At 44.2% G+C, this 15,032-nt stretch overlaps 1 protein-coding gene across 6 annotated transcripts in view; it reads right to left on the reverse strand.

Annotated features, from left to right (window-relative positions):
* The window catches only part of usp19 (ubiquitin specific peptidase 19), a 156,583-nt gene that overhangs the window by 42,452 nt on the left and 99,099 nt on the right, over positions 1–15,032 (reverse strand). For all 6 annotated transcript variants that reach the window (XM_060835291.1, XM_060835287.1, XM_060835286.1 and 3 more), the window contains 6 exons: positions 14,837–14,947; positions 11,681–11,791; positions 10,512–10,613; positions 6,335–6,475; positions 4,504–4,619; positions 1,239–1,376 (listed from right to left, as the gene is read on the reverse strand). In XM_060835291.1, the coding sequence (XP_060691274.1) occupies positions 1,239–1,376; positions 4,504–4,619; positions 6,335–6,475; positions 10,512–10,613; positions 11,681–11,791; positions 14,837–14,947 (719 nt within the window). The remainder of the gene's footprint in view (positions 1–1,238; positions 1,377–4,503; positions 4,620–6,334; positions 6,476–10,511; positions 10,614–11,680; positions 11,792–14,836; positions 14,948–15,032) is intronic.

Raw genomic sequence — 15,032 nt, forward strand, 5'->3', positions numbered from 1 at the left:
TTGCAAAGTCTGGGTAAATCAGTCTGCCACATGGTGGAACCTGGTCAGTGCATAACATTTCAGCATCCTACATAAACAGGGAACTTGAAACCAAGTACAAGGATTTGGCATAGCTCATATTGCATTGCACTGAGGATTTGAGTGGCTTATCTACAATTAATAAATTAGATACTTTCAATAAAGTTTAAGGCACTTTGGACAAATTTGGCTGGTGTTTATGCTGCACATGAACCTTCTTTCACACCCCGCCAACTTCATCTCAACTAGCTATTCCTTTCTCCCTAATGTCTTCACTTAGATTACTGGAAATACTTCCTGTCCATTCATCTCAAATACTTCTTGTGCTAGCAAGCTTCACTTTCCAACTTCCCTTGCTCGAGTTCCCTCTTGGATTTATTGATTACTATCTGGTACAGATGGCTGCTAACGGAAGACTCTTCAAACACTCACACCTCAACAAAACCATTTTCTCGTACCTCGCAGTAAATATGACCACACTTTAAATGTTCAGAATGCTGTGGAAAAAGCCTGGAGGGCAGGGTCCTCACTTGCACCTCAGAGCCTAAGAAAACTTGTTGGGGGAGGGGGTGGGATGTTTTCCTTTGTAGGCGAGACTGGAAAAGGGGACTAGAGCTCAAAAATTCAAGACAGAAATTAATGGAAAATTTGTTCCTTCAGTTGGCCATGAGTTTGAAACTCACTTCTGAGAAAGGGATAGAGCTGAGGTCATTCAATATTTTTACAGCAGAGGCACATAGTTTCTTGATGAACATGGGAGTCAAAAGGTTATTGGGGGAAGGCAGGAATGTGGAGTTAGGCAACAATCAGATCAGCAATGACCTTAATCTTACTGAATGATGGAATAGGTTCAAAGGACCGCATGGGCCTACTCCTGCATTGATTACGATCAGCTAACGCAGCACAAGCTGCACATACTTGGAGGGGCATTTAAAATTCACACCACAAAGCCCACACATTGGTGGAACAATGCAACAGCATTTAGCCATATGACTCGTAGGTCAAAGAAAAACACATCCCAATGACTAAAAGCCTTCTTGTAATGTCACTATCTGAACATTTCATAAAACTCCTCAGTAATGTTGAAATAATGTGAAAGGCATGCGGGTGGTACAACTTTTGTTTCCGGAGACAGTGAGAGTAAGGGCAGCTGTTATTTTGATCCAGCGAGGGGTTAATTTATACAGTTCTTTATTAACTTATCCTTAAAATCACAGTACCTCGAATATCCCTCCAGCAGCTGCGCGAGTCTGGAATATGTGAGCCGGGACTCGGGAACGCTAATTATGAAGGGACAACCAATATTCTCTGCCCTGCACTGGTTTTTATGATCTGACCAATGGTTCATTTGACAAGTCCTGGAAACATGGAAAGAGATTTCATTGAACATGCATTACACAGACTTCTGCTAATGGTCAATTCCAAAAACGCACTGAAAAGGCAGACAGTTTCAGACATTCTGCATAACCTAGCTCTTTTACAGTTGCGAAAAGTAATAAACATTCTAACAAAGGGATCCGTTCTCTGTGAACATTAAGCGAAAGATTCAAACCTTGTGCCTTTTTTGAATTACCTGAGAGTTTGGGGAGGCTTATTGCTCGGTTACTTTCTTCATGATAATATCTCAGCTAGTCAACTTGCCAACCAAATCATAAACAAATTGTTGCAATTGTTGGAAACGTGGCATTCTTGCATTCAGCCTGAATATCATATAAATGTCACTTCAGTAAAGTTCAAGCTCTGAATGACCGAGCAACTGTCCAAAAATTGCTTTGCAGTTTTGAAATAACTTTCCTTCAAGAAACACTGCTTTTGTTGGAAAACTAATGACATGGTTTATTCACATGGTATTTTGATTCATGCAGTAAACCATCAGTGAGAGGTACTGTGGTTATCCAATGACTCTAGATTGCTAATGCAGTGAACAGGAGTTCAATTCCCACTGCGTAGTTTGAAAATCTAAATTCAGTTCTAAAATTAAAATCTGAAAATAACTTGAGAAATCCACATAAATTGACCAAGAAACTGTTGAATTATTTAGTCAGTCAATTGATTTTCTTTTCAATAAAAACCCAATGAACTGTGGATACTGGAAATCAGCAACAAAAACAGAAATTGTTGGAAAAACCCAGCAGTCTGACAACAGCAGCAGCAAAGTGAACGCGAGGTAACATTGCAGGTTGAGTGACCCTTCTTCAGAACTGATTGTAACTAGGAAAAGGTTGGTATATACTCTGAAGATGAGGAGGAGTAAAGAAAGGTGGAGATGGAGGCCAGCGAGAGAGCGCGCGAGAGAGAGCAGCAGTTGGATAGACAAAGGGATCAGCATAGGTCAGCCCGAAAGAATCAATAACTGCTAATGAGATCATTAATTGTTGAAAACCGATGTGATGATAGGGCCTGGAGTCTGGGAGCAAGGGTAAGGCAAGGGCCTGGGTGAAGGTGCTCAAGTCTTAAAATTATTGAACTCAGTATTGAATCCTGAAAGTTGCAGGGTCCTCAAGTAGAAAATGAGATGCTGTTCTTCCAGATTGCACTAAGCTTGGGGAGCACTGCTGCAAGCTTAAGGTAAAGATGCTAGCCATGGAAGAATGCGGTGCGTTGAAGTGGCAGGTAACCGGAAGCTTTGTCAGCACTTGATCTGCTACCAAGATCAACCCATTTTCAGCTTCTATTGGTCTCAATTAGCAGGTATTGGTAAGCCTTCTTAACCTGCTGGACCTGCATGCTGTCAGACTTTTACACTTTCCAACCTCCTACTATTTAAGTAATAATCTGCACGTTTTGTTTCTCCTACCAGAAGTAGATAACTTGACATTTAAGTGAGCTCCATGTGATGTGCCAAGTGTTACCAGGGTTGGAGGGTTTGAGCTTTATGGAGAAGTTGAATAAGCTGGGGCTATTTGCCCTGGAATGTCAGAGGCTGAGGAGTTACCTTATAGACACTTATAAAATCATGAGGGGCATGGATAGGATAAATAGACAAGGTCTTTTACCTTGGGTGGGAAGAGTCTAGAACTAGAGGGCATAGGTTTAGGGTGAGAGGGGAAAGATTTAAAAGAGACCTAAGGGGCAACTTTTTCACACAGAGGGTGGTGCGTGTGGGGAATGAACTGCAAGAGGAAGTGGTGGAGGCTGGTACAATTACAACATTTAAGAGGCATTTGGATAGGTATATGAATAGGAAGGGTTTGGAGGGATATGGGCTGGGTGCTGGTGGGTGGGACTAGATTGGGTTGGGATAACTGGTCAGCATGGAAGAATTGGACTGAAGAGTCTGTTTCCGTGTTGTACATCTCTACGACTATGTTACGCTAACTATTCAACATCAGTTTGAAGGAAAATAAATGCCAACTTTGCAAGCAATACTCTCAGGGATAAATAGGAAGACATTTTATGCCATTCTAGAATGCCATTTTGGGCGGCACGGTGGCACAGTGGTTAGCACTGCTGCCTCACAGCGCCTGTAGACCCGGGTTCAATTCCCGACTCAGGCGACTGACTGTGTGGAGTTTGCACGTTCTCCCCGTGTCTGCGTGGGTTTCCTCCGGGTGCTCCGGTTTCCTCCCACAGTCACAAAGATGTGCGGGTTAGGTGAATTGGCCATGCTAAATTGCCCATAGTGTTAGGTAAGGGGTAAATGTAGGGGTATGGGTGGGTTGCGCTTCGGCGGGTCGGTGTGGACTTGTTGGGCCGAAGGGCCTGTTTCCACACTGTAAGTAATCTAAAAAAAGAACATTAGCACCCCCTAGTGTAGGAGCATTGCACTAAAGAAACAATCATTTGGATGATGTATTTTTTAAAAATACTGTATTCATTTTTGGGATGAGGGTGTCACTGACCAGACCAGCATTTATTATCCAGTCCTACTTGCCCACAGGGCAGTTAAGAGCCAACCACATTGCTGGAGGTTTGGAGTCACACGCAGGCCAGGCGAAGACGGTAGTTCCCCTCCCTAAAGAACATTAGTGAACTAGATGGGTTTTTCTGACAATTGATTCACGGTCATCATGAGACTCTTAATTCCAGATTTTTATTGAATTTTCATTTCACCCTCTGCAATGGTGGGATTTGAACCTGGATCCCCAGAACACCATGTGGGTCTCTGGATTAACATTCCAGGGAATAATACCACTTGGAAGGACAGATACTTGATCAGATAGATTATTTTTGTCTCGTGTCACTGTTTGCCTGATGATGGTTATTCTGCTATGATACAATTTCACATGCAGCCAACAATGTCACACCAAATTCAACAGAACAAACTGAATTCAATAAATTGCTTTATCAAACATAACTGCTTGCAAGAAGCATGGGAGAAGATACTGAAACAGAGGTATCATCTTAACACTTATCAGCCAGTCAATCCAACCAGCACCCTTCTTCCATCTGTGTACCGTGAGCAGACATGAAAATGAGAAAGAAAACCAATGCCTACTGTTGATATTTATGGCAGTAATGTATGGATTTAAAGATCTGACTCACTGGTTGCAGTAGGCGACTCGGTAGCAACTAGTACATCGCCGCAACTTTTCATCAGGCTGCTGTGGTTTCTGACAGGCAGCACATTTGTTGATTGGGATGTTAGGGATTAACAGTCGCTATAAACAGAGAGGCAGCAAATTAGACATATCTACCAGCTGGGAGAGTCAGTTACAGCATGAAACACTCAACATACAAAGAGTCTAAATAACAGAACAGTGAATACAGCTAATGTGTTTAAAGGTCATTACGAGGGGAGATTAAAAAATACGTTACATTCAACAATTATGAAACATGGCCAACAGACAACACCAGTATCAATCAGCTTGACATTTTAACGTAACTGAAGGACAAGCCTGGAAGGTTTGTAGCTGTGGAGGATGAGAAATGAATTTTCTCCACAACTTTACAACTATTCAGTTAATAGGAAAATCTACTATTCTAATGGTGTCAGTCAAATAGTAAACAAGCTGTAACAGAGGCACATGTCTCACAGTGAGAAGTAGTCTCTATAGATATGGGCTCGGATCCTTTTTTTTTACAAAATGGGATTTAGACATTACTGCCCATCTCCGATTGTCAACTTTTCACAGGCAATGAGCTGCCTTCGTTGACTGCTGCTGTCCTCAGGATGTAGTTCAAGAAACCAGCTTACCATCACTTCCTTAAGTGCAATAAGTGCTGGCTGAGCCAGCAATGCCCACTTCCTATGAATGAAGTAATCATTTCCACACTGCACGTGGACACCTGAATACATTTGAGGGGGGGGACAGAATTTTAATTAGCAACAGGTAATGGGGAGCAGGCAGGAAAAGTGGTGTGATGCTGACGTGAGATCAGCCATAATCCGATTAAGTGGAGGTGCAGTTTTGAGGGACTCAATAGCTGCGACTCCTTCTAGTTCTTAGGAATACAAAACAATACTTGGGATGGTTATTAAGTGCAAGCCTGTTCGTGTTGTACATATCATGAATAAAAATAACAGATGACTACAATCTAGTGCTCACCTGATGTTTAGAATACTGCATTTTCCATAGGAACGTAGAGGGAATCTCCTCCCCCTGAGTGTGAGGAGATGAAGTGCAGCACATCTACCTTCACCAGTCAGAGAATAATTAACCCAGGACGGCACTGGCACCTTCCATACTGCTCATGTGAATCACCATCTGCTGAGCTAATCTGAGATTGCATCTGCAACATGGGCACAGCTTCCAGTGGTGGAAATCCGCAAAACTAGACAGTGGTTTGATTGAGTGTGGGAGAATGACTGACAGCGTGTGGGAAGAATGTGGTGCTGGCTCCACCAATATTTACTATCTATCCCAGGCTGTTCTGAGGTGGTGGGGGTGGTGAGCTTTCTTGTGCTGTACCTAGCTGGTTTACTATAACTGAGCAACTCACTGGGTCACTTCAGGGAGCAGTTAAGAGCCAAACACACTGCTGAAATATTAGTGTGTTATAAAAATGCCCAAGCTGGGCAAAGACTCAGGCTTTCTTTCCTAAAGAACATTGTGAAACAATGCGTTTTAAAAACAACCCTACAACTCCATTTTTACTGACACCAGGTCTTTATTTAAAACTGAACCCTCAAACAGCCACTGGGGATTTTGAAGTGTCATTCTCCCAGTTACTAGTTTAGACTCCAGATAATTTGTCTACGAATAACCATGACATGGAATTGCCGACACAGCATCCTCAGCCTGCTGTCCAAGCAACCCAGGAAGGGATAGCAATGACAGACAAAGTGCAAACATTCCAGAACTGAGAGCCATTTCATGTATAATGACTAGTCTATATTCAGAGCTAGAATCAGGTAAACAGCAAAAGTAGGTACCTGTTGTACATTCAGTTCGAGCACCCTCTCCTTTGCAAGATCCTTAGTCAACACTTCAAAGCAGAAGAGTGTGTCACTGGGGGAAACTGTATCCAGGGACTGAGACGTTTGAAACACCCGATGGAACCTATTCCTTGCAACCTACAGGGATGCCAGTAAGTCAAAAATGAGAGATTAGTGGATAATCCAGCCTTTTCATAAATAATTAGGAGTTGGGGGTTCGTAGGTTATTCAATCCTGTAAGTGCAGAGTTAAATAAAGTAAAACACCCTCTACACCGTCCCCATCAAACACTTGCATAGAATCCCAATAGTAGAGGGGCTATTTGGCCCACTGAGCTCAGTGACCTTCCAAAGAACTGATCACCCAGATCCACTCTCTTACCCTATCCCCATGGCCCTACTCCTCTCACGGCTAATCCACCTAACCTGCACATCTTTGGACTCTGGAAGGAACTAGAGCACCTGGTGGAAACCTATGCAAGCATGGGGAGAACGTCTGTGTGGAGTTTATGCAGTCACCCAAGGTTGGAATTGAACAGAGGTCCCTAGTGCTGAGAGGCAGCAGGGCAGGGATTGCAAAGGTCTCGAAAGAAAATGAAATTCTCTCTATTTTACTGAGTGTGTCTCAACTCCAATGACTTAATTACTCAATTCCTTCCTGTGGCATCAGTAAGACTATAAATACAACACTTTGTTGCTACCTCATTCTCATTAGCTCGAGGACATTATTAAAAGTAATTTCATTCAGACTTTTAGGTCATCTCTACTCTAAGGGAGAAAGTGAGGACTGCAAATACTGGAGATCAGAACTGAGAGAGTGTGGTGCTAGAAAAGCACAGCAGGTCAGGCAGCATCGGAGGAGCAGGAGAATCAATGCTTCGGGCATAAGCCCTTCATCAGGAATGAGGCTTATGGGCTGGGGCTAAGAGAGAAATGGGAGGGGGCTGGGATTTGGGGGAAGGTAGATGAGAAAGCGATAGGTGAATGAAGGTGAGGGAGAAGGTTATAGGTCAGAGGGGGAGTGATGGACAGGTTCGGAGGGCGGTACCGAGTTGGAGGCTTGGAACGGGGAAAATGCATGTGTTGGGGGTGGTGATGGTGGGAGAGGAGGAGGAGAAATGAGGAAACTGTTGTAATCCACATTTATCCTGTGCAGTTGCAGAGTCCCGGGGGGAATATGGGCATTCTTCCTCCAGGCATCGGGTGGTAACGGTTTGGCGATGGAGTTGGAGCTACATGTCCTTGACAGACTGGGAGGGGGAGTTGAAGTGTTCAGCTACAGGGCGGTGGGGTTGGTGGACGCTGATGTCCCAGAGATGTTCTAGGAAATGATCCACAAGAAGGCATCCTGTCTCCCTGACATAGAGGAGACCACACCGGGTGCAACAGATGCAGGAGATGACATTGGTAGAGGTGCAGGTAAATATCTGATGGATGTGGAAGAATCCCTTGGAGCCTTGGATGGAGGTGAAGAGTGTGGTGCGGGCGCAGGTTTGGCACTACCTGCGGTGGTAGGGAAAGGTGCTAGGAGTGGGGCATGGGTTGGTGGGGGCATGGACCTGATGAGGGAGTCGCGGAGGGAAGGGTCTTTTTGAAATGCTGATAGGAATGGGGAAGGAAATACATCTCTAGTGGTGGGGTCCGTTTGTAGGTGGCGGATGTGGCAGAGGATAATGCATTGTATGCGGAAGTTCGTGAGGAGCAAGGTGAGGTTGAGGGGGGTTCTGTCCTTGTTGCATTGGGAGGGGTGGGGTTCAAGGGCAGTGATGCGGGAGGTTGAGGAGATGTGCTGGAGGGTATCGTCAAGCATGTGGGAAGGGAAGTTGCGATCATGGAAGAAGGGGACCATCCGGGACTTTGAAGTGGAATTGGTCATCCTGGGAACAGATGTGGCAGAGGCAGACGAATTTTGGGAATAAGGGATGGCGTTTTTACAGGATGTAGGGTGGGAGGAGGTGTAGTCTAGGTAGCTGTGGGAATCATTGAGTCTGTGGTTAGTCAGTTGCCAGAAATGGTGATGGAGACGTCCAGGAAGGGGAGGGAGGTGTCCGAAATGGTCCAGGTGAATTTGAGGTTGGGGTGAAAGGTGTTGGTAAATACAGTCTTAGAGATGTACAGCATGGAAACAGACCCTTCAGTCCAACTCGTCTGTGCCGACCAGATATCCCAACCCAATCTCGTCCCACCTGCCAGCACCTGGCCCATATCCCTCCAAACTCTTCCTATTCATATACCCATCCAAATGCCTTTTAAATGTTGTAATTGTATCAGCCTCCACCATTTCCTCTGGCAGCTCATTCCATACACGTACCACCCTCTGTGTGAAAAAGTTGCCCCTTAGGTCTCCTTTATATCTTTTCCCACTCACCCTAAACTTATGTCCTCTAGTTCTGGACTCCCTTACCTCAAGGAAAAGACTTTGTCTATTTATCCTATCCATGCCCCTCATAATTTTGTAAACCTCCATAAAGGTCACCCATCAGCCTCCGACCCTCCAGGGAAAACAGCCCCAGCCTGTTCAGCCTCTCCCTGTATCTCAAATCCTCCAACCCTGGCAACATCCTTGTAAATCTTTTCTGAACCCTTTCAAGTTTCACAACATCTTTGCATAGGAAGGAGACCAGAATTGCACGCAATATTCCAACAGTGGCCTAACCAATGACCTGTACAGCCGCAACATGACCTCCCAACTCCTGTACTCAATACTCTGACCGATAAAGGAAAGCATACCAAACACCTTCTTCACTATCCTATCTATCCGCAACTCTACATTGCTATGAACCTGCACTCCAAAGTCTCTGCTCAGTAACACTCCCTATGATTTTACCATTGAAGTGTATAAGTCCTACTAATATTTGCTTTCCCAAAATACAGCAGCTCACATTTATCTGAATTAAACTCCATCTGCCACCTCTCAGCCCATTGGCCCATCTGGTCAAGATCCTGTTGTAATCTGAGGTAACCCTCTTCGCTGTCCACTACACCTCCAATTTTGGTGCCATCTGCACACTTACTAACTATACCTCTTATGTTGACATCCAAACCATTTATGTAAATGACAAAAAGTAGTGGACCCAGCACCAATCCTTGTGGCACTCCACTGGTCACAGGCCTCCAGTCTGAAAAACAACCCTCCACACCATGCTCTGTCTTCTATCTTTTTGAGTCAGTTCTGTATCCAAATGGTTAGTTCTGCCTATATTCCATTAGATCTAACCTTGCTAACCAGTCTCCCATGGGGAACCTTGTTGAACGCCTTCCTGAAGTCCATATAGATCACATCTACTGCTCTGCCCTCATCAATCGTCTTTATTACTTCTTCAAAAAACTCAATCAAGTTTGTGAGACATGATTTCCCACGCACAAAGCAATGATGACTATCCCTAATCAGTCCTTGCCTTTCCAAAACATGTACATCCTGTCCCTCAGGATTCCCTCCAACAACTTGCCCACCACCAAAGTGAGGCTCACTGGTCTATAGTTCCCTAGCTTGTCCTTACCGCCCTTCTTAAACAGTGGCACCACGTTAGCCAACCTCCAGTCTTTCAGCATCTCACCTCTGACTATTGATGATACAAATATCTCAGCAAGAGGCCCAGCATTCACTTCTGTAAGTTCCCAGAGTTCTCAGGTACACCTGATCAGGTCCAGGGGATTTGTCCACTTTTATGCGTTTCAAGACATCCAGCACCACCTCCTCTGTAATATGGACATTTTACAAGGTGTCACCATATATTTCCCTACATTCTATATCTTCCATATCAGTCATCGATGTAGAGGAGGAACAGGTGGGAGGTGGTGTCGACGTAACTGCGAAAGATGGACTGTTCCACATATCCGACAAACAGGCAGGCATAGCTGGGTCCACTCTACTTCATCTCTGGTTCAACACATTTTTCACAGTTTCACTGCTATTCATTCCCTTCTCCCCATTCCGTCAAATCCAACAGCCATTTTCTCAACTCTAAATCTTTTGTCGACATTAGTCTCCAAAGAAAATGCAAAGACCGTTTGATCTGGAGATTAATCTTTTATTTCTGGAGACTGGAGGACAATTCTAGCAGATTCATGCTGCATATGAAGCTTGGTGAAAGGCTAGTGTCAAAGCCAGTGTCACAGTGGGCTCTCCCTGCTGGCGTTTTAGTCTTGTCACCTGCTGAGTTTGAGGAACTCACCTCCGTCAGTCGTAGTGTGTCAGCTTTCACTTTCATATTGCGGGAGATCGTGTCAAGGACATCGGCTGCACTCGCATTCTCCTTACTCACACTCACCAAGACCTGGCAGCAGGAAAGGAGACAATTAACTCAGCAACCTATATTCAGACAGAGTCCTTTAAATTGTCCCAAGGTGCTTTGCAAAAGCAATAACAAAACTAAATCTGACACTCAAAAGTACATAGCAAGAAGCTGGTCAAAAAGTTCTGTTTGAAGAGGGTCTGATAGGAAAGAGGTTGAGAGATGGAGGGGGTTAGGGAGGGACTGCCAGAGCTTAGTGCTTCGATAGGTGAAGACACAGCCACCAATAATGGAGGGACCAAAATCAGGGACACTCGCAAGGCCTTAATCAGGGTAGTGCTGAGATCTCAGGAGACTCCAAGACCGGAGGAGATTCGAACGGATAAATTTTGGCACAAGTGTTATCAGACTGGAAGTCTATATCTACTATTTTAAAAATCACAACATCAGGTTATGGTCCAACAGGTCTATTTGGAAGCACTCCCAAGGTGCTTGGACTATAACCTGTTGTTGAGTGATTTTTAACTTTGTCCACCCCAGCCCAACACCGGCATCTCCAAATAATATCTACTGTATAAAAGTGAATGAGTCACGTGTGAAAGTGAGGGGATTTATTTTTGTGGAGCCCTACTGGAATTTTCTGATGTGGAGTGTGACATACCAAACTGATCACCATGCTGCTTTGAGTTTATTAGGCTAATTAATATTCAGCTACCATTATCCTACAGAGAGAGACAGAAGGTTGAAGAGCATTGAAACAGCAGACTGGAAATAAAACAGTTCCATGTTTCTGCATGTCAGGAGATGTTACACATGAGGAAGTGGTCAGTCTCGGTGATGGAGAGGATATGGGGTCAGCTGCATGGTGGGGTTAATATCATAATAAGGATCAAATGCTTGAAATATTACGTTCTCCCCAAAATGACATCTTACCCAAAGAGAAAACAGCCAACATTCTGTGGTTTTTCTGAAGCGTGGAAATTTCCAGCTGGCAGGATCATTTTCACCATCAATCTTACAGGGAGTGGGCTGAATGAGCTGAATGATATACGCTGCTCCTGTGGGGGTTTGACCAATAACACAAACTACCAGAAACTGGCAGGCCTTACCTTTACTGGCTTCTTATGAGGCTCCTTGGCAAAAAAATAAACAGTCAGCAACTTCTGCTTCTGCGGCAGGGGAACGGACAGGTAGAGGAACGGGTCAAATGTGATCGACACCTGGAAAACAAAATTTTCAACCAAGATAGCAACAGTGTAGAGGGTGTCGACAAGAATCAAAAGCACAACTAAAATAGGAAGATAAGGCAGAGAATAGCAAAGGGAGAGAGGAGAGAGAAAGGAAAGTGCAAATGGAAAAAGTATGACACAGTTGTCTCCTTCCTGATGTGCAGTCATCAGCCACATCTCCTCTACAGGGAGCAGGTGAAACGGCATTCAGCGACACCCTGAGCTTGAGAATGCCAGTAGAGGAGTGTCAGGGACTCAGTCAGGGACTGCATGGTGCTCTAACAGTCTCAGGGCTCCAGGAAAGCTGTGCTCAAAGCAAGCAATGACTGTGTAGGCCATGGATGTGTTTGCAACGCTGTCACCACCAGGTGCTCCCTAGTACAAGATAAAAGATAATGCAAAGAAAAAGATTCCTTTCTGAGATGCCAATGCTCAGGTCCACAGCATGTGCACAATATTCTGAATCTTCAGATGAGCATACTCAATGCAACCCTCAGCAAACCAGGGTCACAGTTGGTGCCAGGCTTGTCCTTTAGGCTCTCTGTCACAAACACCGCCCTTGTGCACTGCACCCGAATGCACATAGCCCACAGGCAGGCAGCTCGTAACGTCTAGTCTGGGGTGAATGCACAACCCAGAGGAAAGAAAAGTGCCTTTGTGCCATTATTCTTATACTGGTTATTCTCTTTTGGATTTATTTTAACACTTGACCCCATCATCCAGGAGTTGCTCAGTCTTCTGAGAAAGTGCTGTAGCACCAGGTTGTCACCTACAGGTGCCGATGCAAAACCAAGGTTCTGTCTACCATCCTAGATGGATGTAAAAGACCCAGTGGCACTAAGAAAAGAACAGGGAACCCTGAAAATTATAATACAATTGTAATATCTTCCGATATCAAAATTTTGAACTTAATTTCTAATTCTGTCCCTAGCCTTGGCGCAGCCCATCTCTAATCACCTCCACGATCTCTGCACTGCTCCAATTCTGATCTCCCAAAAGGTCACAGTTTTAACTGCTTCACTATTGGTGGTCACACACCTTCAGGTGTCTGGGCCCCCAGAGTTCTGGAAAACTCCTTCCATGTTCGAGCTTCTGCCCCAATATCTCTTTACATGATTTGGTATCATTTTGTTTTATGACGCAACTAGTAAATACCTTGAGACATTTTATGATAAAGGCTCTCTATAAGTATAAATTGTTGTTTAAATTCTATCCACATTTAAAACAGTATTGAGGAATGCTGCCACCTAGTGTTTTAAGAACAAAAAGGTTTTCCCTAAACTTGAACATCAAGTCCAGCTGCATCTTCCAACAAGTGCATGCATTAATTCAGTTTCTTATTAATGTCTGTGCTGTTGAGTTCAGAGTGAGTGCAGGTTCTCAGTGCCAAGACTGCTCCTGCCATTTATACATGTGTAGGCGACATTAGGAAAATGTGCTGAAAAATGTGTTGCTGGAAAAGCACAGGATGTCAGGCAGCATTCAAGGAGCAGGAGAATCGATGTTTCGGGCATAAGCCTTTCTGCAGGAATTATGCTCGAAACGTCGATTCTCCTGCTCCATGGATGCTGCCTGACCTGCTGCGCTTTTCCAGCAACACATTTTTCAGCTCTGATCTGCAGTCCTCACTTTCTCCACATTAGGAAAATGATCAAGTGCTCTGACACTTCTGTAGGTAGCAGCTGTGCTTGCATATCCTTTACAGCATTTACAAGGTATGAAGTAATAGGATTGATGCAGTTGATCCAATTACCTCCATGGACTGTCTAAATGACCATAGTTTGTTTTTGGTGGAGGTTGAATTCTGGGGGCACAGACTCTGCCACAGGTTCGGTAGGTGGTGTTGCAGTTCACAGCCAGTCAGTCAAGGCTCCTGCTCACTACACAATGAACAAAACTGGATGGCAGTCTAAGTTTCCTCAGGGTGGAGATGGATTAACCTCAGTTTGTGCAGCCTGCCAGGCAGCTAACACTCGGGGTTTGATTCCAAACTGCAGTCAGGTTAAACAGGTCGGTCAGATCTGTGTCCACGGCACATGTGGTGATGTTGCACTGCAAAGCTGTTTATATGCACACTGTGGAAGTGACAATAAATGCTGCCAGACTTTAAACTCCTCCAGAAACACTTTCTTCAAATACTTTACTCAAGCTATTGAATTCGCTATTGTGACCTTTCAAACTCTCAGAACAACACTTGCAAGGTTCAGTAGCCTCTATGTTGAAACATAATTTATAGGATAGGCACATCACAGATTCACAAGGCAGTGACAATGCGTGGTTTCCAAGATCCAGGAATTTATAAATCCTATTTTTAAAAATCAAACCAGAATCCTGCAACTTTGGGCATTTCCTTGCCCATATCTAACTTGTGCTAGGTTCAAAGCTGTGTTTTGTCACTCCTTTTGCAAAATCTCCTAAAACATGTAATCATTTGTGATAGTTCATGATTTCTGCACCCTATTGGTGTTGCGTTGTAATGTGGGAACTGGCCAGACAAATGATACACAGTGAAGTGGCAGGAAGATCAAGATAATGGTCACACATTGCCTGCTTTCAGTGATGTTAGCGAATAGTACAGGATAGATGGGAGGATTCACAAACTCTTAGCAGAGCAGCAGGAGTAGTGAACGAAATCATTGCTGATCACCAGTTTAACTGTTTGCCAGCCCTGTTGGACTATTCCAGTATTTTTTCATTTTCACTTGATGGCCTCCAGACCCCACTGTTAGCTTCAGGCTTCTGGAGAGGCCTGTGTTTTAGATTTGAGTTTCCCTTTGTGTGAAGTGGTACCCTTGACATTACTCCTGAATGGCAGCTTGCTCTAGACTTGATCAAACCAAAGGAAAGTGTTTCACACTGACCAACTATTTAAATCTTAAAATAGTACATTGAATCTTTTACATCCACCTGACAAGGGCCTCAGTTTAATGTCTCACCTGAAAAAAAAAGATATAGGCCTTACCCTCCAGATACAATTTGAGGGATTGAGTCACTTATACTGCACACACAATTAGATTTACCCAGTCAGTCTCTCACCTTGTAACATATGGGGCACACCAACTTTGACTTGTACTGACCCTGGAAGAGATCCACGATAAAGGAATCGTTTCGCATCTTGTGACGTTCCCAGGCCTCCTCTGCCACCACCTGAGAGACATGTCAATCTGTCAAAGAACTGGAGACCTTGAAACTATAGAATAACTTAAACTACATCGTTAAACTACATCTTGAA

The sequence above is a fragment of the Hemiscyllium ocellatum genome, chromosome 14 (assembly GCF_020745735.1).
Source record: "Hemiscyllium ocellatum isolate sHemOce1 chromosome 14, sHemOce1.pat.X.cur, whole genome shotgun sequence".
NCBI classification, from domain to species: domain Eukaryota; kingdom Metazoa; phylum Chordata; class Chondrichthyes; order Orectolobiformes; family Hemiscylliidae; genus Hemiscyllium; species Hemiscyllium ocellatum.